Source organism: Symphodus melops, assembly GCF_947650265.1.
Source record: "Symphodus melops genome assembly, chromosome: 7".
NCBI lineage: Eukaryota > Metazoa > Chordata > Actinopteri > Labriformes > Labridae > Symphodus > Symphodus melops.
The window spans coordinates 22,823,098-22,847,374 of NC_136697.1; the positions used below are offsets into that span (position 1 = coordinate 22,823,098).

At 44.2% G+C, this 24,277-nt stretch overlaps 2 protein-coding genes across 3 annotated transcripts in view; both read left to right on the plus strand.

Annotated features, from left to right (window-relative positions):
* arhgap29b (Rho GTPase activating protein 29b) overlaps nucleotides 1-20,300 on the plus strand; it is a 32,917-nt gene extending 12,617 nt beyond the window's left edge. The window contains exons 3-22 of the mRNA XM_079348495.1: nucleotides 1,693-1,836; nucleotides 5,759-5,855; nucleotides 6,058-6,130; nucleotides 6,407-6,467; nucleotides 7,107-7,256; nucleotides 8,603-8,667; nucleotides 8,765-8,875; nucleotides 9,397-9,477; nucleotides 9,842-10,003; nucleotides 10,149-10,286; nucleotides 10,471-10,658; nucleotides 12,748-12,902; nucleotides 13,747-13,881; nucleotides 14,350-14,448; nucleotides 15,112-15,275; nucleotides 15,849-16,037; nucleotides 16,171-16,308; nucleotides 16,448-16,680; nucleotides 17,607-17,901; nucleotides 18,366-20,300. Coding sequence (XP_079204621.1) covers nucleotides 1,693-1,836; nucleotides 5,759-5,855; nucleotides 6,058-6,130; nucleotides 6,407-6,467; nucleotides 7,107-7,256; nucleotides 8,603-8,667; nucleotides 8,765-8,875; nucleotides 9,397-9,477; nucleotides 9,842-10,003; nucleotides 10,149-10,286; nucleotides 10,471-10,658; nucleotides 12,748-12,902; nucleotides 13,747-13,881; nucleotides 14,350-14,448; nucleotides 15,112-15,275; nucleotides 15,849-16,037; nucleotides 16,171-16,308; nucleotides 16,448-16,680; nucleotides 17,607-17,901; nucleotides 18,366-19,565 — 3,878 coding nt within the window. The 3' untranslated portion in view covers nucleotides 19,566-20,300. The remainder of the gene's footprint in view (nucleotides 1-1,692; nucleotides 1,837-5,758; nucleotides 5,856-6,057; nucleotides 6,131-6,406; nucleotides 6,468-7,106; nucleotides 7,257-8,602; nucleotides 8,668-8,764; nucleotides 8,876-9,396; nucleotides 9,478-9,841; nucleotides 10,004-10,148; nucleotides 10,287-10,470; nucleotides 10,659-12,747; nucleotides 12,903-13,746; nucleotides 13,882-14,349; nucleotides 14,449-15,111; nucleotides 15,276-15,848; nucleotides 16,038-16,170; nucleotides 16,309-16,447; nucleotides 16,681-17,606; nucleotides 17,902-18,365) is intronic.
* Nucleotides 20,301-21,670: 1,370 nt separating this feature from the next.
* LOC306826333 (retinal-specific phospholipid-transporting ATPase ABCA4-like) overlaps nucleotides 21,671-24,277 on the plus strand; it is a 38,923-nt gene continuing 36,316 nt past the window's right edge. For both annotated transcript variants that reach the window (XM_079347565.1, XM_079347566.1), the window contains exons 1-5: nucleotides 21,671-21,793; nucleotides 22,757-22,869; nucleotides 23,067-23,160; nucleotides 23,333-23,474; nucleotides 23,854-23,993. In XM_079347565.1, coding sequence (XP_079203691.1) covers nucleotides 22,804-22,869; nucleotides 23,067-23,160; nucleotides 23,333-23,474; nucleotides 23,854-23,993 — 442 coding nt within the window. In that variant the 5' untranslated portion in view covers nucleotides 21,671-21,793; nucleotides 22,757-22,803. The remainder of the gene's footprint in view (nucleotides 21,794-22,756; nucleotides 22,870-23,066; nucleotides 23,161-23,332; nucleotides 23,475-23,853; nucleotides 23,994-24,277) is intronic.

The window sequence follows — 24,277 nt, forward strand, 5'->3', positions numbered from 1 at the left end:
ATAGAAGGGTCTGTCGTAGCTGAAGTCTCTTCTGTATGACTTCCATCTGCTGGGGTTGGATCGATTTTGTCTTTTTTACGGACCAATAACATATTTGGAACGGATATACAATTAGAAACTTGGATCTAAAAATATGATCTGTACTTTCTTACATACGACTGATGATTAAAAGATCAGAGATCGTATCGTTTTAACACACGATTGTACTTCCCGTCCGGCTCTGACTGGCTGTAGAGGAAAGTGGTGCCTCTCATGGATTAGCTGAATGTGTCGTGGAGGTAAAACGAGGCGAGGAATTTCATGGGAATGCGTTATGAACGTTCTTCTCCTCCGCATGTATCTTCATCTGAAACCTCCAGATCTCCCTGCTGTGCAGGGATCACACTATCTGCCAGTGACTGCAGTCAGAGAATTATTCCTGAGTAACAGCTTCCATATGCGCCTCTTTACTCTCCTCTCAAGTGTCTGATAATCATTGTTACTTATGAGGAGCGTCCTTGTGCAGTGTTAGCAGGTGCTGCTGGGTAGATTCGCTCGTGAAATTTGAAAGTCGGAGAAGCGAAGAAATGTCTGCACTCTATTTTCTGAACTAAATACACAAACTTTACTCAAAGACACATCAGCTCCTTGGACACTGTATGGAGCTAAAAAAGCTAGCAGGAGAGTTACAGTGTCACTGCTTTGGGCCTCTCATCTGATCACACAGGTGTTCAAAGGATCACCTTTTCCTCTGAGTTCTGAACATCTAACAAAATCTGTACATTTCTCCAACTTTCACATTTCTCTACCAAAACTCCACAGCGCACCATAACTCATTTACAGGTCACTCAATGAAATACTTTACACTCATAGTGTTATTCAGGGACATGACACAACTTTATTTCTGTTCTAACATTTTTCAAAAACTGTAATTATAATAAACCTTGACCAAGTTTTGTTCAAATAGCCACAATAGCAGGATCAGTGACGTAGGGGGATCTCTTCTGATTGGCTGAGTGAGGATCACATGCTCCTCGACCTTACTGAGGTGCAGAAGGGCGGCCATATGTAATGTTTGCGGAAATTACCAAAAATAGTCAGTTTCCCTATAAAGGGTTAAAGAACACACAAGCTGTTGCACTGATAACCCCCCCCCCCCCCCTTCTTAAGTACAGGGTTTGAACGGCCTCACTTGTTACCAGAAAAGCCCTGAAAGCGTTACAGCATGCCATCTTTTCTGTATTTTTCATCGTCACCTGTCTGGGAATGTTCGAACCGTGACTGAGACAGTACGAGCTGTTGTCAGTGATTCAGGCCTCTTCCGGTGTGCAGGGTGTCACCGTGCGCTTTGGTGGAAGCAGCGCAGAAAGTTTCATCACTCTGGTCGTATGCTGCAACACTCCAGCTAGTCACTGTCGCTCAGCCGCAGCGACCTTTTACAAACATAACCAAATTGTCTGGAGATGAATCAGACAAGATGACATCAGAGATTCAAGAGTTGAAGATGACGAGCTTTCAAGACATCTGTACAGCAAAGAGAAAAGGAATGCCAGGAATTTAATATAACAGCACTTTACCTGTGACTCAGACCGTCCTGTGATGACAGTAACTCTGACTACGAGATGAAACACTGTGATTGCATCCTGTGCATTGACGCCGGATTTCTGCTTAAATGAAGCTCAACTATGTCGTCCCTCTTCTATTGTCCTGCAGAGAATCTCGAAGGTCTTCAGGCGGCGGTGCAGGAGCGTTTGGCCGAGTTACTCCGCATCCTCAAGGCCGTCATCGGCAAACACCCGACGCTCAACTCCGTGGACATTCTGGGAGCGGCTGGAACGGTCATCGCCAAAGTCAAAGGTCAGTAGTTGCTCACCGGCATGCATGAATGCTCACAGACGTGCAGGTGAGACACACACACACACACACACACACACACAGGCGCCCTGATGATGCTCGCAGTATCTTGGCATGAAATCTTATTGTTGCATTACTGTGTCAGGCTAAAGGTCTACGTCAGTCTTTCAAAGCAGTGTGGGAAATGCCCTGCGGGAAGATTTCATAGCTCTCTGCTTGGTTAGCATTGGCGTAGAGATTTGTTTCTAAAAGATCACAGTATGAGAAGTTATTATTCCTTCATGCAACTGATCCATTTCTCTTTTTCTTACGAATACAAACAAAAAGAATCTCAACTCAGGAGTTCCATCTGTTCGAAATGTGATCCACTGCGATGGTATTTCTTCACTTGACTTGCACACAAGAATCTGCACCATGGAAACACGGCTGTAATTTGCATTCCATATTTCAGTCACCGCAGAGTCGCCCCCCCCCCCCCCCCCCCCCCCCCCCCCCTTCCCTCCCCCCCTTTTGGCCGGCTGCCTGTCAGTCAGGCACATCCACGTTTGTTTCTCCCTTCTGTTCTCCACGCTGTGAGGTGTGACCTGCCTTATCTCAAAGTCCTGAGTTGTGATCTCCTCTGGAAGAATGTGAGTCTGCGTCTGAAAGATGTCGAGTGGTGCTCTGAAAATGTTTAGAATGCAAAAAGGGAACAAAAGAGATCCAGTGTTAGATCTGAAAAAAAAAGATAGACTGGAATTTGCTGAGACTCAATAGACCACATGGCACGTTACTTGATGGGAAGAAGAAAAAAAAAGACACTGTGACTAATAACTGAAGGTTGCTTTGTTTACACACATTTACAAAGCAGGCTTCATATATCAGCCTACATCAGGCTGTGTTTCACCGGTGACTCACATTAAACAGCCTTTCACTGTCTTCATCAGATTAGTGTGTGACCTTCTCATATCAGGTAGAACTCAGTTTGGGCACATACACGACACAAGTGTTTGTCACATTCAGGCAGAAAGGCCTTTTGCACACTGCCCGTTAAAAGTGAAATGATGAACATAACATAACTGTTGCACGTCATTATTTCTTTGATAGTAATAACTTCCATATAGTTGAAACATCTGCCACTCAAATATCAGAAAAAAACCCTTCCATATAAAAAGGCAACACTTTTCAATTTCCTTTGATAGATTACCGTACACACATATTCCGTTCACTTCAATAAACTCTAACGACATTGAGACATTATTTCTTGGCAGATTTGAGTTTTCTTGAGCTACACCTGGAACATCAGAGAAACACATGGACCTGTGTATCCCCTGATTTAAACACACACACATGTATTTTACTGTAAATAGCATTAAAACCCTGATTCATTGAAATGACGTTGTGCCTGTGCAGCAGCGCTCGGCAGCCATTGATCCTTTTTTTTTTTTTTTTTTAAATAAGAAAAGCTGTGTCACTCAGACCTGCTGTCAATAAAGTTGTAACAGATCTGTTGACAAGTGGAAACTTGGAAATGTGCCTGTCCACAAGGGGGTGCCTACATCACCGCACACCATTGGCTGGACGGTCCCAAGCGGCCGGTAGGAAACACAATCCAGACAGAGTGAGGGAGCAGGAGGGCGAGTGCACAGCGGTGATACAGTGAGACGTCACAGACGATGAGCCCTCAAAGGTTTGGAAGATAACAGGCCTCGTGCTCCTCTGTGTCTTCACCACTGTCGTTTCCTCGCTCACATTGTGCTTTGATGCTTAGTCATGACACCTGGGGCATTTGGAAAGCTGCCAGAGTTTACAGGAGGGGGGGAGGGGGGAGGAGGGGGGGCACCCTGCTCCCTTCCTCTCCAAACACATGGTTGCCTAACCAGTTTCAGATTCCTGTAAGCTGCAGTTTGCTATTCACTCCAAACATTCTCTTACTGTTGCTTTTACTTATTTGACAGTGTCGGCAGTTTTCAATTAACCTGAAAACTTAAGTGACATGTTCAGCTCCGCTCCTCCGTGCTTCGTGACAGCTTTCACGCCGCGCAGAGACGACTGTCGTTGTAATGTCAACAACATCTGCGCATCGCACATGTCGTCTTTTCACAGACCCTCATCGACTCCAGGTTTCTTTTCACATTTTTTACATTCCCCCCCCCCCTATCCTTCGAAGAAAAAAAACTGCAGAGCTCTGCAATGAAAGTGTCAATTTATTGACATTCTCTCCCTGTCCTCTGTCCTCCTTTGTCTCTGATGATTCGGAGTGTATTCGCCCCTGCAGTGGATCTTGCATGTCAGAGGAATGTTTTGAGTGCTATACAGATAAACCCTTCGTTGATCCACATTTATCTTGGATAATCATGGCGCTCATTCTTTGATAACTTACTCCTTCTTCTTATTCCATACTGTAGCTTTTGTGTTAGCCTCCCAATAAACCTATTATAATTCAGTTAACTTTCAGAATAGCCTCTTAAGAAGGTATTACTAGAAGAATATCAGACATGCTTAGCTCACTAAAGACATTTTTCACAAGCTTATTGTCCCAGTCACGGCCCGACCGTGAGAAAACAATGGCCCCTGTACTTGAATGATGCAGTTAACATATTTCAATCGTGACAAGCGGGGCCGAACTCTGGAATCATTGTTATGAGAGCCACAGGATGTCCTGAGGAAGAAGTCAGCGCGGAGTTGTACGCGAGCATTCAGGGCCAGGGAGGCGCACTGCAGGGAGGCTCGCGCCGCTGCCTCTCCTCTCCTCCTCGAGTTTCCCCTGGAACGCCGCGCATGCCTCCCCAACACAGGATGCCATGACCCGGGGTCTTTGCATCATCTTTGGTTGGGAATTTAATACGATTGAAGCACCTTTGACATGGGTCAAATTTGCTCTTATGAAGAGAAAATGGAAGCACAAAAGAAACTGGAGCTCCTTCTTTTTTTTTCCCCTCAGCGGCGGATTCACATTGTTGAGGTTCTCTGGTCCTTGGTGAACTAGACAACAATGCTAGGTTAGGGAGAGAAAAGGTAAGTGTTGTCATGGTCGTCAATAGTGTAACATGTTGCTGAACTCAAGCTGCGTGAGTGTTTCCTGTGGCAGGCAGACAGGAAGTATTCAGCTTAGTCGGGTTTCACTGCCTGTGTGTTCGGTTCCTCTGATTTCTCTCTGCAAAGCTCTTCTTGCTGAGTAAACCGTTTCCTGACAAGAAGAGCTCTGTGCACGCGTCCTCAAACATCCGTAAACCTTTGACAACCTTCAGGGATCACAAGCAGTGATTGTCTGACTCGCTCAAAAATAGATCATGTGGACAATCCATTGTCTCTTCTGTGCATGATCAATATGGAGGATGGCACAGTGGATTATAACACATGGGGAACACGGGAGGGGAAATGTTGGACTTTTTCGGAATATCTCTTGAACATCTCCCCCCCGTGAAGATCCTCAAAGCTCTGCGGGAGAAGATGTTTGGGACCGTGAATGTTATTTCCTTTGACTTCTTCGACAGTTGTGGATTTGAAGCTCTGTAAAACTCCTGAGCTCTCGTCACAGCTCAGTGGATTTACCTGTCAACACTTACCTGTGACAGCTCCAGCGCTTTCAGAGGTGATGAACCGCTCCACGGCGGCTAAACAGTTAGCTATAGTCTCTTTATGTACTGCTTGCAGAAAAAAAGAAAGGAAAGCTTTTTGTGGCAAATTGAATGGATTGAATCTTGATTCCCTTTGATTAGCTTAAATCGGTTTGAACTGATCGTCCTTGTCCTTAGCATGCTCGTGCTTCCGAACACCCAGCCACTTACAGACCTGTCTATTAACAGACTGTTGCTGAAGGATGCTCCACAGAAGTTGAAAAAACAAAACAATCCTTTCCACTGAACTTTCTTTGTTTCTCTCTCTCTCTCTCTCTCTCTCTCTCTCTCTCTCTCTCTCTCTCTCTCTCTCTCTCTCTCTACAGGCGTTAACTTCAAGGAAGTGGACCCAGAAAACACAACTGCTATATTTAGCGAGATACACACATCCATCGACACTTTGGCATTCACATTCGGCAATGTGTGAGTACAATGTGCACCTTTTCAACACCACTACATTCTTATGACTTTTGGGCGTAACAGAAAAGTCTTTTGTCTTTATGTTTATCACAGATTTGGGTTGTAGATCTGTTTGGTTTTTTTAAAAGCCTTTATTTATTCCACATGTTTTTATTTGAGACCATGTCAACTGTACTTTCTAACATTCATCTTCACCACCCCTCAGAGTTTCTGACTTCCTTATGGGAGATGTGGACAATGGCTCAGGGTTGGGGGTCCCCCAGACCAGGAGAAGCAGGGTGAGCCCTTTTCTTTTCCCGTCACCATTTCAGACGAGCTCTTTTTATTTTCCTCAAAACCTGATTTTCCAAACGTGACACTTTTATTTTAAAAGGCTTCCCTCAAAGCTGTAATTTGACCACGCCTCCTTTAAAAAAAATAAAATAAAAAAAAAATCCTCAAAGACTTGCTTTCTGTTCTTAATTGGGGTGTTAAAACCCCAGCTGCCTCTGATGTCTAACGTTGATTGTATGTCTGCTACTCGCTCCTTGTAATCTGAAATGTCTTTTTCACAGTCTTTTGACAACCTCTCTGTGGGTCCTGAGGGATACGTCTCAGAGAAAAGTGACCTTGTGGGTAAGTGTTTCTCACAGACCCTCGCTTGCCTCTGAGCACTGTGTGCGTCAAATAAATGAATCCTGAAATGTAATAGCTATTAATGGCTGCTTTACAAAGCATGTATTGGTTGCCAAGGGCTCCCAGGCGTCGTGTCAGCTCGTCACTTAGCTGAGTGATTTAGGCTTTGGACTCTTGAATGCCTGAGGTAGACCCCGCCTTAAACCTCTGCTTCCACCCCTGTTATTTCTTGCTGCTTTTTTTCATACAAGCTGCTCGTTTTCCTCTTCTCTATCCGCATGTCTGACATTCCTTGCCTGTTTAGGAGTAGTTTCGTATGCGATAGGAAACACATGCGGTTTGAGTTGAATCAGATGGAGGATGGCTGGGAGAGGTGCCCCACAGTGGAGCCAGTTAAAAAAAAAAAAAAAGCAAATATTGCTGTTGGGACTATTTTAGAAGATGCCCAACACCTTCATATCCTCCCACGCTGTCCACTTTAACCTTCTAATGTGTGTGTTTTCTGTTCTCTCACCTCCCACACACGTCTGCTGGGATAGTAGCACTGAGACACTGCAATCCAACACCTGGCTGCTCTGTTGAAACCGTATGTTGTGATTCACTCTGTTTGATATGCATCGTCCTCCACTGACTCTCCAGGCCCCGAGGTGCCGTTGTCACGGGAGGAAGAAGTGGACCTGACCCTGCTGAAGAATGACGGCGGGGTGGAGTCGGCTCTCCTCTATGCTAAGGCCTGGTCCAAGTACATTAAAGACCTGCTATCATGGATGGAGAAACGACTGGCTATGGGTGAGATAGAGCAGGGTGTCAGACGCAAGCAGAGGGCTTTGAGTATCATGTTCATTAGTCACTGTAAGGTGGGGGTTTCTATTTCTGTGTCGTCAAATCGTGTGGATCATCTTCGATTTATTTAGCCATGGTCAAACAACATAACTACATAATCATCACAGACCAGTGTTCCAACATGCTTGACCAAGACTTCACAATGATTGACAACATGTTTGATGACCAGAACCTCGCAGTCACTGGCATGCTGGACCTGGACTCTGCAGTCACTGGACCCAAGTATTCTTCTTCACAGTGCTCCTTATATTCTGCTAGAAAGACAGCCCACAGATACTTGACTCTGTATAAGGCATGAAGAACACATCTCCTTGACTCAAATGTCAAACATGTATGTTAAGCAAAACCTCTCAGACAACAACAGACAGTTGGCGCTGGATGAATTATAACTCGGCTGCTGTAATGAGATCTCTTCCACATGTATGTATTACAGCTTCACAAACCTAAAAGAATTACTCTCACATGGTTGACACAATTAAAAGATCAATCCACAAATGTATCAACATGAAGCAATCCATAAAAATACGTACTATCAGTTACTGTGTTGAGCTGGTAAACGTACCCCTCCTCTGTTGCACTCAGGCTGATACAAGAGGGAGAAAGTTATCCGTAAACTGTATCTGACACAAGCTGAGGGTTTAGTGATGAGACCTCGAGGTCAACATGATATTATCATGTTATTATTATTTGATGCTGAACAGTCCCCAGGTTTATCGTGACAGTGAGTTGAGTTATTGGACTAGCTGAACAGACAGTGGACACTCAACAGCTTTTTAATCAAAACATACTGGTGCAGAGAAGTTAGCTCCCCTCTGACAGGGAGCTGAACTGTTACCTTTAGAAACACAGTTACAGTACAGCGCAGTAAATAATTCATCCAGTGCCTCAATTCGAAATGTTTTGTGGATATGCGATACTTCCATCATTCATGCGTCTGAACTAACTCACAGCGTCACCTGACATTATCTTTCTTCATATTCATTGTTCAGAATATCATTTTCCTATTTGTTCTTTGAATTGTTGCCATGACAGCGTTTTTTAAGTACTCTTCATTTAGTTCAGTGTAAGATAAAGGTGTGTGTGCGACACACTCGAACTTCATCATCAAGCTGCCAGATGAAAGCCGACATGGGCTAAATCTGTCACGTGTGTGACGTCGTTGCTCTTGTTAAATGAATCTGCGTTGTCCCTTTTTATATAAAGAAATCACAAACTTTACATCCTGCAAACTTGAACAACAAGATGTGATAACATGAGTGCTTATATTTCTGTACGACTTTTTTGTCTTTCAGATATTGAGTATGCCAAAAATTATGCCAAAATCGCCGAGTCTGCGAAGACACTGGCCAGTCAACAGGTAACAGAAGAAGCTTTTCTTATTTTATCAGGAAACATAAACGTAATGGCAGGCCGTGGTTATTCAGGTTGGTTTTTCTTTCTTCCACTTGTCCAAGGACTACATGCCTTTCAGCGACATCTTCGTCTCTACATTCAAGAACGACGTCGAGTACACACAGCTGCTTATTCAAACTGCGACGGCTCTTCAAACAAACAAATTCATCCAGGTGAGAGTGAAAACAAGACGCAGACTGTATCCAACACGGAGCCCTTTTTATTCGATTTATAAATAAGAGACATCTTTCACCTCCTGTGGTTGAATAGATTTCAGAGGTTTACATGAAACGACTGTCAAAGCAGCATCATATTGTTTAACATTAATGTACAGACAGAGTGCACTCGGCTCCATGGTGGAAAAAGTTTATGCTGATTATCCTTGACAGAAAATTGACTGTGGCTCCTTGAACTGTGACACTGTAAAAGAAATGATTGTGAGCACATTAAAGCACAATCATTCGGCTCCTTTTGTCACCTCTGCACGCACAAATACCTTTCAGTTAATTGAAGCCTTCCTGTGCTCCCCGTTTCAACGCGCATGTTCTGTCACAGCGCTTTGCTGTAAAAAGGTCGCACTCATTAACGATAAAGTCAATATCTGCATGTATTCTTCAGTGTAAAGCTTAAACAAACAGGTTCAGTAAAAAGCCTTTTCAGATCGGTGACCTCAGTGTTAATGACTTTCATTCAGCCTCTTCTGGCCCGCAAACACGAGCTGGACAAGTTGAGGAAAGACCTGAAGGAGCAGTGGCAGAGGGAGCTAAAGAAAATGGTAAGTGATGATGAGTCTCTGTGCAGACACAGCACCCTTAAAGTTTTCTTTATTTTTCTATTATAGACAAAGCAGCCTTCTATTATACCTGTTGTAAAGTAGTCTGCCAGTCAGAAGATAATCAGACATATACAGTAAATATATCTTTATCTATACTTAGATTCATTTCTTAGTCTTTCCAAAAGCCCCCATAAGAAGGGCCTGGATAGATCCAGATTTCCTCAATGTGCTTGTTGTTTACAACACGTACTCTCACTTGAGAAGCGAGGCAACTCAACCAAAACCATTTGTGTCATTGAAGGCATTTCCGCTGCCGCACACCTTTCTTTAATAACACGGTGCTTTGTTCTGTGCGGTTTGGCAGCAAGACGCAGATATAACATTGCGTAAGGCACGAGCGCTGAAGGCCCAGAGGAGAGAGGAGTACCAGCGAGCTCACAGCAGCCGCTCCCAGGAGGAGCAGGCCAACGCCGGTAACAAACAGCTGGAGAAGAAGAGGAAGCTGGAGGAGGAGGCTCTGCAGAAGGTGTGACAAAACGGCATGTTGCTGTGTGTTTCTAATCATGACATGAACCCTGACAGTATTGTAGTCACCTTCCGCAGCGTCACCGTTCTCGACAATAATGCGCCTGGATCTTACACTTCTCTGTGTGTTTCATTGGTGTGATCAGGCCGAGGAGGCCCAGGAACAGTACCAGAGCTGTATGGCTGACGCAGGCGTCAGAAGGATGGACCTGGCCAACGCCAAGAGCACCGTCCTCGCACAGATCCGAGAGATGATCTTCCAGTGTGACCTCACGCTCAAAGCTGTGAGTGAAAGTTATCACTAATCAACGGAGAGAGGAAACTGGGCTGTCCAGTAGCATTCCCTTCAGTATAGATTTGTGTTGCAGTTACAGCGCAATGTTGAATAAGAATCCAAACTGGGACAGCGATTTTGTTCTCTCACTCCCTCCATCAGTCAACATAATTCAACGTTCCTCTCTCCCTCAGGTGACGGTCAATTGGTTTCAGATGCAGCAGGCGCAGACGACCACGCTTCCTGCCCACCACCAGGCCCTGAGTGAGAGCGCCAAGTTATACGAGCCGGGTGAATGCTACGCTGAGTTTGTTCGGAACCTCGCCAAAAATCTGCCCAAGGAGCGGCTGCTCTCGGAGTCCAGCTCCTTTGACAACACCAGGTACCAAGAACTGTGAATACACGCTCAGGCCTGTTTTTAAACCTGGAAGAAACATGTGCGCTGATGGTAAACGGGTGTAAACAGTAGACTGTGTAAAAGAGATGGACGACATGACCGCATTCGAACGCACTCAGAGCTCCAGATGAGACGCAAATATCAGAGTTACATGTTCTCAAAATGTTTAATGAGTTATTTTAGTTGCTATTTAAAGGGTTGGTGAGTCTGTGGCGCTGTGTACTGCAGAGTAGAGGAAACATCACAAACGCTTCCATGAGCACCTTTAAACTTTCCAGAACTTTGATCATCTGCTTCAAGCTGACACGAGGATCTGTTCTGCTGCAGACAGTGCCAACTTCTCCTTTTTCATTCGTGACGTTTTAATTTGTAACTCTGGCTCCAACTGGTCCCACCAACGTTATTCATCAGCACCTGTCAAGGGAGGATACTTCGGCTTTAATTCTGTACATCTGAAAGAGGTGGTGATGCATCACTCGTGTTCACTCACAGTCGATGTTTATAGGGCGCCAGAGATGCAACCAGGATGCATTGAGAAGATGCACTTTCATGGCTGCTATAATACGGGGACGAGGATTAGATGAGACAGCACCTGGAGTCAGGCCAACAATGTAACCCATCACCAGTTCAATATAGTAATGCATCACAGTGAGGATTCAGCGGTTCAATACACGGGGTCTATCTCATCATCTCAGGGCCTGCAGATCTGCTTGTTTGTTTGTTTGTTTGTCATTGTAAACTGACAATCCACACTGCAGTTTAATCCATACTCTTGACTGATAGATCACAGAGCTGTGGAGAAACAGACAGCTTTTATATCAGGTCAATACTTCAGGCACACACACACACACACACATACTGCCTCCATCACACTTCTCTGCTGCAAGTCTGCACCATGCGTTCTTATCTGAGAGATGTTTTTTTTGCGATGGAACGTCTTTGTTTGAATATGGAGAGAGGAAGGAAAAGCCTTAGAAAGGAAGGTGTGTACAGACTGTCATCGATCACCTGGCATGTTAATAACACACACTAATACCAGCTGGAAACACCACTTTAGAATCTGGAAACCCACTTAATATTCATACTGAACTTTAAAATGTCCTTTTACAAAATCGAAGTTGTCCACTTTTGGTTTCTGAGTTGGATGTCTTCATGCGACTCCCACTTTTCTAGAAGTTAGTTCCTCTTTTCAGCAAAGGTAACAAACGGCATGTCAGAGGAGGAGGAAGCAAGACGGAGCGAGGGAGAATCAAGGAGAGACAGAATGCGTGTTGAATTTGTTGCCCTTCCTCAGGAAATATCTGCCGCGCAGGCTGAGTGCAGCGGGGGAGATTGGGAGCGTGAGAGTCGAGAGCTTTTCCCAAAGACTCGTCTTTTCGACTGTTCCATCTCATACACGATCAGCTCGTCTCCTCGGTGTCTGAAAGATGAAGTGAGGATTTATGATGCCGTTGTTTAAGCTGCGTACAGTAAAGCATGACTCACGGGGGATTTTAAGTGGTTTTCTTTAGAAATAGTACTTCAGGCATGTTTGTAATTGGGCTCCTGTGAGGCAGCAGTGGTGTTAAACGTGACATTACACGTCGCTGTGGTCTGCTGTCTGAGCTTATTTCAGTTTCTGTTCCTAATCCTCTCTGTTTGTCTCACTAAAGCCTATTGCACTTAAAGTTCTGAAACTTCTTGGAGGTAATAAAGGTGTGTTAATAGAAGGATTTGTTAAGTTTATATTTGTGTGTAGTGAAGAGGTGATGCAAAACACTGAAGATCCAAATCATGGAGTTGTTAGATACACACTGGGCTGAACAGATTGAAATGTTTCATGCCTTCTCATTCACAACAGTCTGCTGTGAGTGGTTACAAATGCTGGGAGGATTGTCGGTGGGTGTTTGTAAAAAAAAAACAACCCGATTACGTGCCAGGAAACAAAAAAAAAGCCAGAAATCTCATTTCCTGCTGAAGCAATCTCTGAGTCACTGCTGTTGATCAACAATCTTGTCAAATCCCACAGAAACACCACACAATACAATAACGCTGAGCTGTGTGACAGTACAAATGCTTGACTTTATTTCCCCAGGTTTGTTTTCAACAAAAGGTCAGTGGGAAGCACTCACTCCTCCCACGGCAACCTGTCGCAGGCATCCATCACCTCCGGAGACGAAGTGGACAGTCCTTCACAGCAGGCTGCTAAGATCAGCGAGAGGAGGTCCAACAGCAGCACCGACATACAAGGTGCTCACTCAGCTGTTACGCCCTCTGATAAAAGAACTCCAGAGGTTGTAACAAGACAGACGAGTTATTAGAATACCAGCCGAGGTTTGATTTATGACCTGCCTTTAGAATAGTAGAGACAACATACACAACACACAGCGTGTGTGTGTGTGTGTGTGTGTGTGTGTGTGTGTGTGTGTGTGTGTGTGTGTGTGTGTGTGTGTGTGTGTGTGTGTGTGTGTGTGTGTGTGTGTGTGTGTGTGTGTGTGTGTGTGTGTGTGTGTGTGTGTGTGTGTGTGTGTGTGTGTGTGTGTAAGATAGCGACAAAGCCCAACACCATGACAGTGTCTCATCTTTATACTGTACACACTGGCTCATGTGAGATGGATGTCATTATACCCTCATGCACACACACACACACACACACACACTTACTCATGGTGAATTGGAGGAAGGAAAATGTGGTTTCACAGATTGAAACTCTCAGGGAATTATACAACACACACACAAAAAACTTATTCATAAAACCAGCTTTATCCGATGTGGATATTACATGTATGTGAGGTGTTGAAGAAACGGGTTTGTGCACTAACGTTTCATAATTATTGCTGGTGGTTTGACCAACTTACCCATCTGTATTCTTAGATCAGCTTTTCAGGGACTTGAGCTTTGACTCATACATTATGTTATTTTTTTTTTAGATCCAAGAGGACAGCAAGTCTGGAATATCTGCTTGACTCATTGTCATTGAAAATAGCTGAAACTGACTCTAAGAATACCACCAGAGGAAGCTGCCTTTTAACCACGTGTGTTGTTGCTTTCTGTTGACTGGTAGTGAACGGTGGTCTGTGTGTTTTTCTTGCAGCCCTGAGAAGTCATGGCACGATGAGGGCCTGGGCGTCATGCAGTCAGGCGAGCCAGGGCGGCATGTGCAGTGACTCGGAGAGTGCGGGAGGAAGCAGTGAGTCCAGGTCCATGGACTCTCCCACTGCCAGTCCAGGTGAGACAATCACATCTCATGAAAGAATGAGCACATAGGAGGAGGGTACATGAGATCATTAAACCATCTCTCTTAAAAGAAAAAAAAACTATTCAAAGTGAGCCGACAAAGATGGTGAGAAGATAAAAGCAGGAAGGAGAAAAACGCTTATAAAAAGAAATCACGACAAAGTTGAGAGGCCATAGAGATGCTTATGACGTGTTACTTTTAATAGAGTCTTTCTTTTGGAACTTCCCCGTCGTGCACCAGACTCACACACCGCTCATCTCTGAGTGCACTTCCTCTAAAACTGGAACCAGTAACCACACTGACTAAAGCCTGGACATAATCAACACTGTCTAGCTGATCTCTTTCTGGGAAATCGCTTCAGACAAAAGTGGATTTTTTTTTTAAAAATATCACAAAACTCCAAAACTGTCTCCGGACATTATGTTGACATTTACGACACATACACTTCCACATGTGCAGGGGACTTCAAACGACGGCTGCCGAGGACTCCCTCCACTGGGACAATGTCCTCTGCCGACGACCTGGACGAGAGAGAGCCTCCATCGCCCTCAGACAACGGTAATGCATGTGTTTGTGCGTGTGTGTTATTTCTCCTTATGCAAATGTGTGTTTGTGGGTGCAGCAACAGAGCAGAGTCGCTGTGTGTCTCTCTCAGTGACAGGGAAGTTGACGTTGCTCTGCTGCACACTTCGTTAAAGGGCTTCTTTTTTTTTTCTTTTTTTACCACCAAAATTCGGTGGAGGATTTCGCTTCCATCCGATGTTTTTACAGTCGAGGGAGCTTCACAGATTGATGTCATGTTAGTGTTGGCGAGCAGCCTCAGCTTACACTTCCTGTATCTGTGCTGAGCTCTTCCAGTTGTGGGAAACGTGTTTGTTTTCCCATTGTGAGCAGATCTGAAGTCTGACCTCATTTTGAAATTTCTTGTGTAGTGGCGTGTTTTAATTTGTGAGTATGAGCTTTATGAAGAACATTTGTCAATAACAAGCAGTCTGTATGATTTAAGAAGACTATATTAAATGTATGGAGCTCATATATTTAAGGTGTCCACATTAGCTCCAGCTCTGTGGTTTTACACCGCACGTGATGCAACACGTTTCTCCGTCAACATCACCAAGTCAGTTTCACTTCAGTGTCAGTTTTAGGTGCTTTTCAAACATTCATCTCTCTCTCCTCCTGCTAACTGAAGGAACTTCCCTCATGAGACTCTCTGCTCTTCAGGTCTGGCAGAGATGGTGACAGAGACAGCAAGCTCTCCCGGTCCCTTCAGAAACGCTCAGATGTCCAAAGCTGCTCAAACCCACAAACTGAGAAAACTACGAGCTCCTTCCAAGTGCAGAGAGTGTGACAGTCTGGTGGTTTTCCACGGAGCGGAGTGTGAGGAGGTACAGTGCATTCATTTATTACATACACAATCTATTAAGGTTGCTGACGTCGTCGATTCTAGAATACTTTTTGATCCCACCTTGTTTAAATATGTCAGTCGGGTTATTTCAATGATCAAAAGTATGAAGATATCATATTTTTTTGTCTTTTTTTGGGGGGGGGGGGGGCAGTTTCACAAATGAATCGACAATATTTTGGTACTGAAACGTTGCCAATGTGTTTCTGTAATGACGACAGTGTTGTGAATATTTGTGTTTACCTTCATCTTTTTTTACATGCGACCCCGACAACCTCAGAATCAGTGATGGTTTGAGTGTTAGTTCGAGCGGTTTGAAAGACTTACAGCCGTGTCAGGACCTGACTGAGTCAGGAATAATAAATGTTGCATGGACACTATCTGGTTCCATGTGGCTGCAGCACTGTTTTTATGATGAAATATGTTGAGCTGAGAGGACAAGAAAGATATTAAAGCAGTTGTTTGATTTGTAAGAGCTTGTTTAAATATTCCTCAGTCTTCTACTCGATATCGTGTTTCTTTTGTTTACCTGTCTCTGTCTTCTTATCTCTGCCAGTGCTCGCTCGCCTGCCACAAGAAGTGTCTGGAAACGCTTGCTATCCAGTGCGGCCATAAAAAGCTGCATGGCCGACTCCAGCTGTTCGGCATCGACTTTGTGCAAGCAGCCAGGAATAGTCCAGATGGTATCCCTTTTATCATCAAGAAGTGCACGTCTGAGATCGAGAGTCGGGCCCTCAACATCAAGGTACACTCGTCACACACGCTGGAGTGGATTTTGTTTTCGCTTGAAACCTTCGAATACAGAGCTGCAGGAGTCGTGTGTTTAATTTGTCACCATGATTTGGCACTAAATGTATGTCCCTGTTACGTCCTCACAGGGGATTTATCGTGTGAATGGTGCAAAGTCTCGTGTGGAGAAGCTGTGTCAGGCGTTTGAAAACGGGAAGGACTTGGTTGAGTTGTCTGATCTTTCACCTCATGACATCAGTAATGTCCTCAAGCTCTACCTAAGACAGGTGGGTCCGGAGCTCAGTTCAGCAAAGAAGTCAGAGTTACTGTCAGTCCTTTATGCTCAGGCTTCACAATGAGGATCTTTTAGGTTAAAACTGATGTATCAGTATTCATTTCACACCATGCATTTCTCCTTACTTCCAGTTACCTGAGCCCCTGATCCTGTACCGATACTACAACGACTTCATCGGCTTGGCCAAAGAGTGCCAGAGAGTGATCGTCGAGGAGGCGGATAAATCGCAGAAACCCCAGGCAGGAGAGAAAAGAGGGCCGAGCGTCCAGCTCAACAGAGTCCTCTTCAAGATCAGAGACCTCCTCCACCAGCTGCCCTCAGCCAATCACAAGACCCTGCGCTTCCTTATAGCACACCTGAACAGGTGAGTGGCTGCTAAACAGACATGTTTGAAGTGGTTGTCTGCTTAAACACGCCGGTGCACAAACTTCCTCATAAGACTCAAAGTGAAACGGTAACTTCCTGAAAAAACACGCAGGAAAAAAAAAAAACCACAACTTGCATAAAGCTTGTTTCTAATAAATAGCTGAGTTTTCTTTAAACCTGACAGCAGCATCGAACAACTTCTAACAACAGTCTTCAAGGTTCAAGGTTCTTTATTTGTCAAATATGCTCCATGTTAAACATACAGCACAGATGAAATTGCAATCCCCCCCAACCCCCAGTGCAAACCTGCAGTGCATAAAAAGAGCACTAAGAAAACTAGCAATACTATAAAACAAATAACTAAAGACTAAAGACACTTTCTTGATTCTGTTCACAGGATGAACTGCAGAGGTGATTTTGCTAAAAACAAAAACATTGTTGAGATGATCAGCTTCTTCTTCAGGCCACAGGAAACAGGGACTGTGCAGTTTTACAGTCGCACACGTCTATCTGAAGAGTTTCAACCACAGACCGTGCAGATGTGCTGTAATCAGCAGGACTGAACCTCTAATTTCATAAATTCTCTTTATTGAGACACTTTCATAAACCTCCAGACATTTGTGACAGTCTTATATGTTGTTCTTTTTTTATTATTATTAGTTTGTTTTTTTTGGGGGGGGGGGGCAAAATAAAATGAAATGCAAAACAAATAGCTGAACCCTGGATTTTTTTTTTACATAGCTCACATGTGCTCCTCAAATTCTCTATAGTTTTTTTTATATTTTTTTATTTAAATCTTCATTCTGTTAAAGAAAGTCAAATGTTCCATTGTGTATATGTTCTGCGTCGCAGCATACCGATCCTCCACCGTGGGTCTCAACCAGTTCCCTGAAGAACGCTGATTTATATTTATCTCCACCACAGAGTGACCGAGCAGGCCGAGGAGAACAAGATGACTGCCAGCAACCTGGGAATCATCTTCGGCCCCACGCTGGTCAAGCCGCGGCAGACAGACGCAGAAGTGTCCCTGTCCTCCCTGGTGGATTACCCCTACCAGGCCCTGATGGTGGAGCTGCTGGTTCGACACTTCAAGACGGTCTTTGACGGCTCACATCTGTCTTGCTCCAACAACACGGGCCAGGCGTCGCCCAGACTCACCGCCCAAGAGAAGTTACAGCGGCTCAGCAGGCACTCTGCCTCCCTGATGGATATCAAAGAGGTGAGAAGGATGTGACGTGTGTCCTCATGGTGTTTTACTCTGTTAGAGCTTCACAACAACAATACAATCGTATGTTTGTAATCTCAGAGACCGCAGCTGTTTGGATGCCTCTAATGGACTAGCAGGTCTGATAAGACCTTTTAGCTCTTTATTAAGCAGGTGTAGGTTTTTTCAAATCTCTGCTTTGACTCACAGAAGGCCAGTGTAGAGGTCTGAGGTTTAACACACACACACACACACACGTCACACCTTCACCTCTCCTCTCCTCCGCACAGAGGCGTTTCTCTCCGCCTGCGTCTGCTCTGTTTACTTCCCTTTTTCAGTCGTTGTTTATTGATGCTAGCCAAAAAAAAACACACACCTCCGGTTTCAGTCACGTTTCTGTTCTCCCAACAGAAGAGCCGTGCGTTGTGTGATGGACGTCGTCCAGATTTCAACCTCTTGGTTTTGTTTTGATCTTTCAGAGCGCGAAGGTGTACAAAAGGTTCTCATCAGTGATCCCGTCCTCACACATCCTGAATGAGGTCCAGGAGGTCCAGCCGGGCGCGGACAGAACGGACGGCAGCTCTCCGGACGGACCCAACGGGATCCAGACGTCTAGTGCAGCAGAAGTCCAGAGGTCAACCTTGGTGTTTGGCCGTCCCAGCACCAGCGAGCCCACTGCTGCTACTACCACCACCACCACCACCACCACCGCGGCACCCAAGGTCCAGCTGCGCACCCAGCGCTCCAGACACGTGTCTCGACCGATCAGCATGCCGCTGGAGCGCCTGCCCACCCCAGCCCAGATCAGCGAGAGGAACAACCGTAACACTGCTGCTAACGCCGAGACGAGCTGTGCCGAGCAGAACACGGTCTCTGAAACTATACAGGAAATACCAGAGCTGGAAAAGGCTCGCCAAAGTGGCTCATCAAGAGTGAGCACGTACTACATCACGCCTTTCATCGACACACAGACAATGCAGAGAAGGACGTGGGACAGAAAGTACAAGCACTATGATGTCACACCCAGGACTGCTATGATTGTGGCCAACCTGCCTCCGGCCAGCACCGGAGTGCAGCCTGGAAAGGCACCCATTCCCCTCACTGTCAGCCCGGCAGTTACCACTGTTTCTGTTCCTTCAACCGGCAGTGTGAGCACCATCTTCTCCAACAGCCCGTACACAGTGACAGTAAAGCCTGTCTGGACTTCTAAAAGGGAATACGACACAGATAAATCAGCCAGCGGGTCGAGCAGCTCGCCACACCTCCCGCTAACACTCAGGGCACCGAGGACTCTGCAGCCCCCTCCTGGAACTTTCTACAAACCTCCTGCTGGCATTAACAGCCGAGCGAGGACGCTTCCAACCTGGACTACCACCATCACCACCATCACCACCACCACCAGCGCCGCCTCCTCCCTCACTCCCACCAGCCCTGCAGAGGCCGTCACCACACCTCCCACCGTAACAAGCTCCCCGCGGGCCCCCAGGCTCCAGAGACAGGACTCCACTGACAGCACCACGGAACTCAAGGCCTCCGCCTCCGACACCCTCTCGCCCCCACAGTCCCCTCCCCCCGGCAGCCCTGACGACCTCAGCCCCGGCGAGAACAAACCCATGTACCAAAGACTGCGACCTCGGCGGCTGCAGGAGCTGGAGCACAGAGAAGCTCATTTTGTCTGAAAATGCCAAAAGAAATATAAATAAATCTGTAAATATTTCTGAGTTAATCTGTGCCATAGTGTATACTCGGGATAACATTTTGTATCATACAAGTCAAGAGTGGGAGAAAATGTAAGCCTGTGAAAATAAACCATGAAAGTGTTATAAGTACTAATATATATATTTTATTTTAAATGTTGAAGTCAGGGTGTCAACAGTGTCGAGTGTCAGCGTTCAAAACAAGTCGAAGCTAAAGAGATGATGAAGTGTTGGTTTTTAAAAACAAACACAATACAAAGAAAAGTTGCCAACCACCATTTTGACATTTGTCTGTAAAGAATAATAAGCCTATCGTTTCTTTGTTTGAGTTGAACAGTTCATGTACAACGCATCACCAAATTGTCTTTTATTGTAACTACACAATGCACTTAATGCAGTTTCAAAATCCTGATTTTTACCCCGCACGTTAAGAAGCTTTTTTAATGCCATGAGCAAAATGTGGACGTGTTTCCAAACAGGTTCTGGATTTTACAGTTCAACATGTTTACCTTTTATTTTGTCCCTTGTAGTCTGTGATTGGTACAAGTTGTCTCAGTATGTAAACCTTCTGTATCTGTAAACGTTTTTATATAAAATCATACATACTGCATGTTGTCACAGTAACTCTGACTCATTGTGATTATTGTTGTGACTATACAGATGAGAAATGACATGCAGCAGTTCTCGCTGCTTATTAAAAATGTAGTAAAAATGCAATCTGCTCATATTGACTTGTTTTTGTTTTGTTTTTTTATTTAAAGCTCCTCGGATGAATTTAAAGCTGCAGATGAATCTGACGGAAATCAATACTGCTGGTTTTTTTACGACCTTCAAACGCAAACGAGACCGTCAGCGATAAGATCGATCGTATCTATCTTGTTTTATTAATGCCTGAAAGAGCTGCCAGAGGGACGTGTCGATCCCACACAGACAAAACCATAATGATTCTCTGCAAAGATTCTTATTGAGTGGTACTGTGGCCAAATATATATCATGTACAGGACCAATCAGCAGAGAGATTAAAGGTACAGCTTTGACCACTGGAGTCTCTTTTTTTTATTGCAAACATCTACCTCGAGTTTCTGACCTTATTTAAAGCCCTGGTGTTTAATTGTGTGAAATTGGATTTTGTCACGTTTTGGTTATGTTGGACAAATTGAAGAAGTATCAGGCCCAAAGCTGCAACTAACCGTTATCTCAATGATTATGTTATTTAAAAGAGTACTCTTAAGTTTGTATTTAAAGTGACTCACCAATCAAGATCTTGTTTGCTTCTCTTCGATTATTCATGTTTGTGAATCCAGCAGCAACTGAGGGATGTCTGTTTTTTTTAAAGGTTCTTCATTAAAATGGTTTCAGCTGTAGTTCGATGTTTGTAGAGCTTTCCTGAAAAGGTAAAAAAAAAAAAAAAAACATCCTGAAACCTTTTGTAATTTCTCCAGAAATTCAACATGTCTCATTTTTGCAGTTATTTCCTGTATTAGAAAAAACAGGGAGGAAAACTTATTTTTTTTAAAACCCTGGTTTACATAGCCACATGGATCCCCAGATTTTGAGGATTAAGCTGTGAAGTTAACTCAGTTTTAGGGTAAGCTGTACACACATAGTTCACAGCAGGTTCGAGTGGTTTAATGTGCTGCTGTCAGGGCGCCACGCTCTGCGCACCTAATTACCCGTGTCACCTGCTCCACCTCGCCGAGCTGCTCAGAGCAGTGAGACATTTTAGACTTGTGCGACACAAAAGCAGCTACTCCTGTCTTTTCCTCAGTCTGTTCTGTTCCTGTGTAAGTCTGTCAAACGTCTGATTTAACTTGTAGGTGTTCAACTAGAGCACTGTCATGTAAAACCACTTTAACAAAGACGCACATAAATCTGGCTCATTCACACTCAGACAACTATTTCAGCTCCCACTGAGTCACTCTGTCCCTCCACAAGTCTCCATCCTTTTCTTTCCAGCAGATATCCCCCTAATTCTGCCACAAAATGGATGACTGTTGTCTTTTTCTGCCTGCCCATGTTGAGCTGGGAGATTAGAGCAATCAGATTAGGAGTGCTGCTGACCTGCAGGCAGAGGAGAGAGAGAGAGAGTGGGCAGCTCGGAGTCATACGGAGCTCCTCTACCTACCTCGCTTAATGTTTGCCATTACTTCAGCCGGTTTGTGAACCTGTTTCTCTAGATGTCGTACGACTTTTATATCATTCTGTAAGAGGTAAGGACCACAATTATCTGTTTTGCTCTCAGAGGGACTAAATAGGATGTGTGATGAGGTTACTTAAGAGCTGACAGGTAAACCACTGCTAATTACTGTTGAAGTTTTTAGTGTGCTTTGATGATAACATGATGTTGAAGTGACAATGTATTGAAATGTTTCTGCTGCTACGGCTCCTTTTATCAGCTGCGTTGGACATGCTGCAGTTTTTTTCCTGTGATGTTTGACAGAAACATTTCTGCACATTTTTTTTGTTGTCAATCTTTCGGAAGGAAGTGTGTGACAACATTTTGAGTGACAAGGTTGATTAAGCAACACATGAAAAGCCTTTACTCTGCTGTTTCAGCCCTGCAGTCTTTGTCCTCTTGTGTTTTTCTGACAAGTGTTTATGTCCCCGCATCCCCAGTCTGCTCAGTGTGTGGTAATCTATTGGACATGTCACTCTGAACAAATTACACTTCATGTCTGACATCGCCCAGGTCATCTGAACATAACCTGGATCGTGTTTGCGTTTTTGTTTTTTAAATTAAATTCATAAATAATTTTGTCCTCTCAAAATAAGTTTGTATGACAGAAAAGATACAATGAGTAAGTGTTCAGTGCTTTGCTACATATTAATTTCTTTATGATAGTTCAATTAAAACAAGTTCAGTGAGTGCTTCTCAAATCAGGTGGAAAATGAAAAGCTTTAGGTTGCTTGTTTAGTTTATTTAGAGCAGTAAAATCCAACACTAACATTTCACAGAAAAAAAAAAAAATCTACAGATTTTTGTGACAAATAGAAACAACATCAGTCGACTATTTGAAGTGTCTCTTGAAAACCCAATCTTAGAAAGTAAAGGTGCCTGTTCAATAAGACCTGACAACTGTAGACTTGAGTCTTCCTGACAGTGAGAGCTCAATCATCTTGTCTGAAATGACTTGCCTCTTTGTGAGAAGTGCCATCACTGACTGAATCCGCAGGTTTGTCACAGTCTGATGACCCCGTCCAGGGGTGAAGCTGCGGAGCAATGAACACAGGCTCTCAAATCCGCCTGTTGCTGTGGAAGAACTGGACCCTCCGCAAAAGACAGAAGGTATAACTGTGAACGTGGACATACACAAACTTACACAACTAATTCAGCAGTCTGTGACTGTAACATCACAAACAGTGTCTGTCATTATCGTGACATAAGTTTCGGATAATAAGCTGCAGATTGTTTTTATTGGATTAGAACTTAGAGGTGTTCCAGTTTTGCTTCGTGTGTTTACCTCCCTGTGTTTGTGTGTCCAGGTCCGATTCCTGGTTGAGGTCTTCTGGCCGGTGTTGTTATTTGTTGGTTTGGTGTGGCTGAGGAAGGCCAATCCACTGTACCAACAACATGAATGTAAGAAAAAAATATTACTAATAACCCCTTATTTTAATTATTCAACAATCCCAGGGAATTTCCCAAGAGAACGTGGTTGATATAACCTGCTGGAGTGCTACTTGGAGAGAATAACACGTTAAGTCTTTGGCTTACTTCAGAGGCCCTCACATGCACTTGTGTGTTTCTTCAGGTCATTTTCCTAACAAGGCCATGCCATCAGCAGGGATTCTCCCCTGGATACAGGGCATCTTCTGCAACGCCAACAACCCCTGCTTCAGATATCCAACCAGAGGAGAGTCTCCGGGTGTTGTGTCCAACTATAACAACTCAGTGTAAGAAAACTCATGTTGCTCTTAAAACTTGTGAAATTCATCCAGGCCAGAACATATGAGTGAGTATTTTACAGGAATATGGTTTAAGATATATTTGAAAGATCTTGATAGTCAATTGACTGTATCCAAAAAGCAAAATATGACCAAGTGCCATAACTAAATTGTACTGACAAAATCATGATAAATGTAAAATCAAAGTGACAAAAAGCCTTATATTGAAGAACTGTAATGGTGCATGATTGCCACAGATTTTTTTTTGCACAGCAGCTTTTGTTATTTTTTGATTGGTTAAGATCAGATAACACAGTATTACATTCTGAATGGTGCAGAGAAGTCGGTATAACTACAATGGTTTGTGTGTATTTTGGGCTTGTTCCAGGTTGGCACGCTTCTACGTTGATGCCCAGGAGCTTCTGCTCAATGAGACAGAGGTCCAACAGCTTGGCCATGTTTGGCACCAAATGACATCCTTCGCTAACTTCATGGACACTTTACGCAACAACCCATCTCTGCTGTCAGGTAAAGGCAAAATGTAGAGACATTGTTCTGACTGTATCACTTCCCTTGAGAGTAAAATGATATGTAAAGTCCTTTTTCCTCGAACTCTGTTATCAGAAAAGAGAAAGAATAGACCCTCGATGCAAGTCTGGTATCTATGATCTTAGCTTTCTCACCAAATTGTCACACCAAGAGTTTGTTATTTGTTTGTTTCAACCGGACTGGTCTGATTATATCTTTAATATTGTATTCAGCACACCCTCCCTTTGATACCTGACTATTGAGGTCTCATTTTAATGTACCGC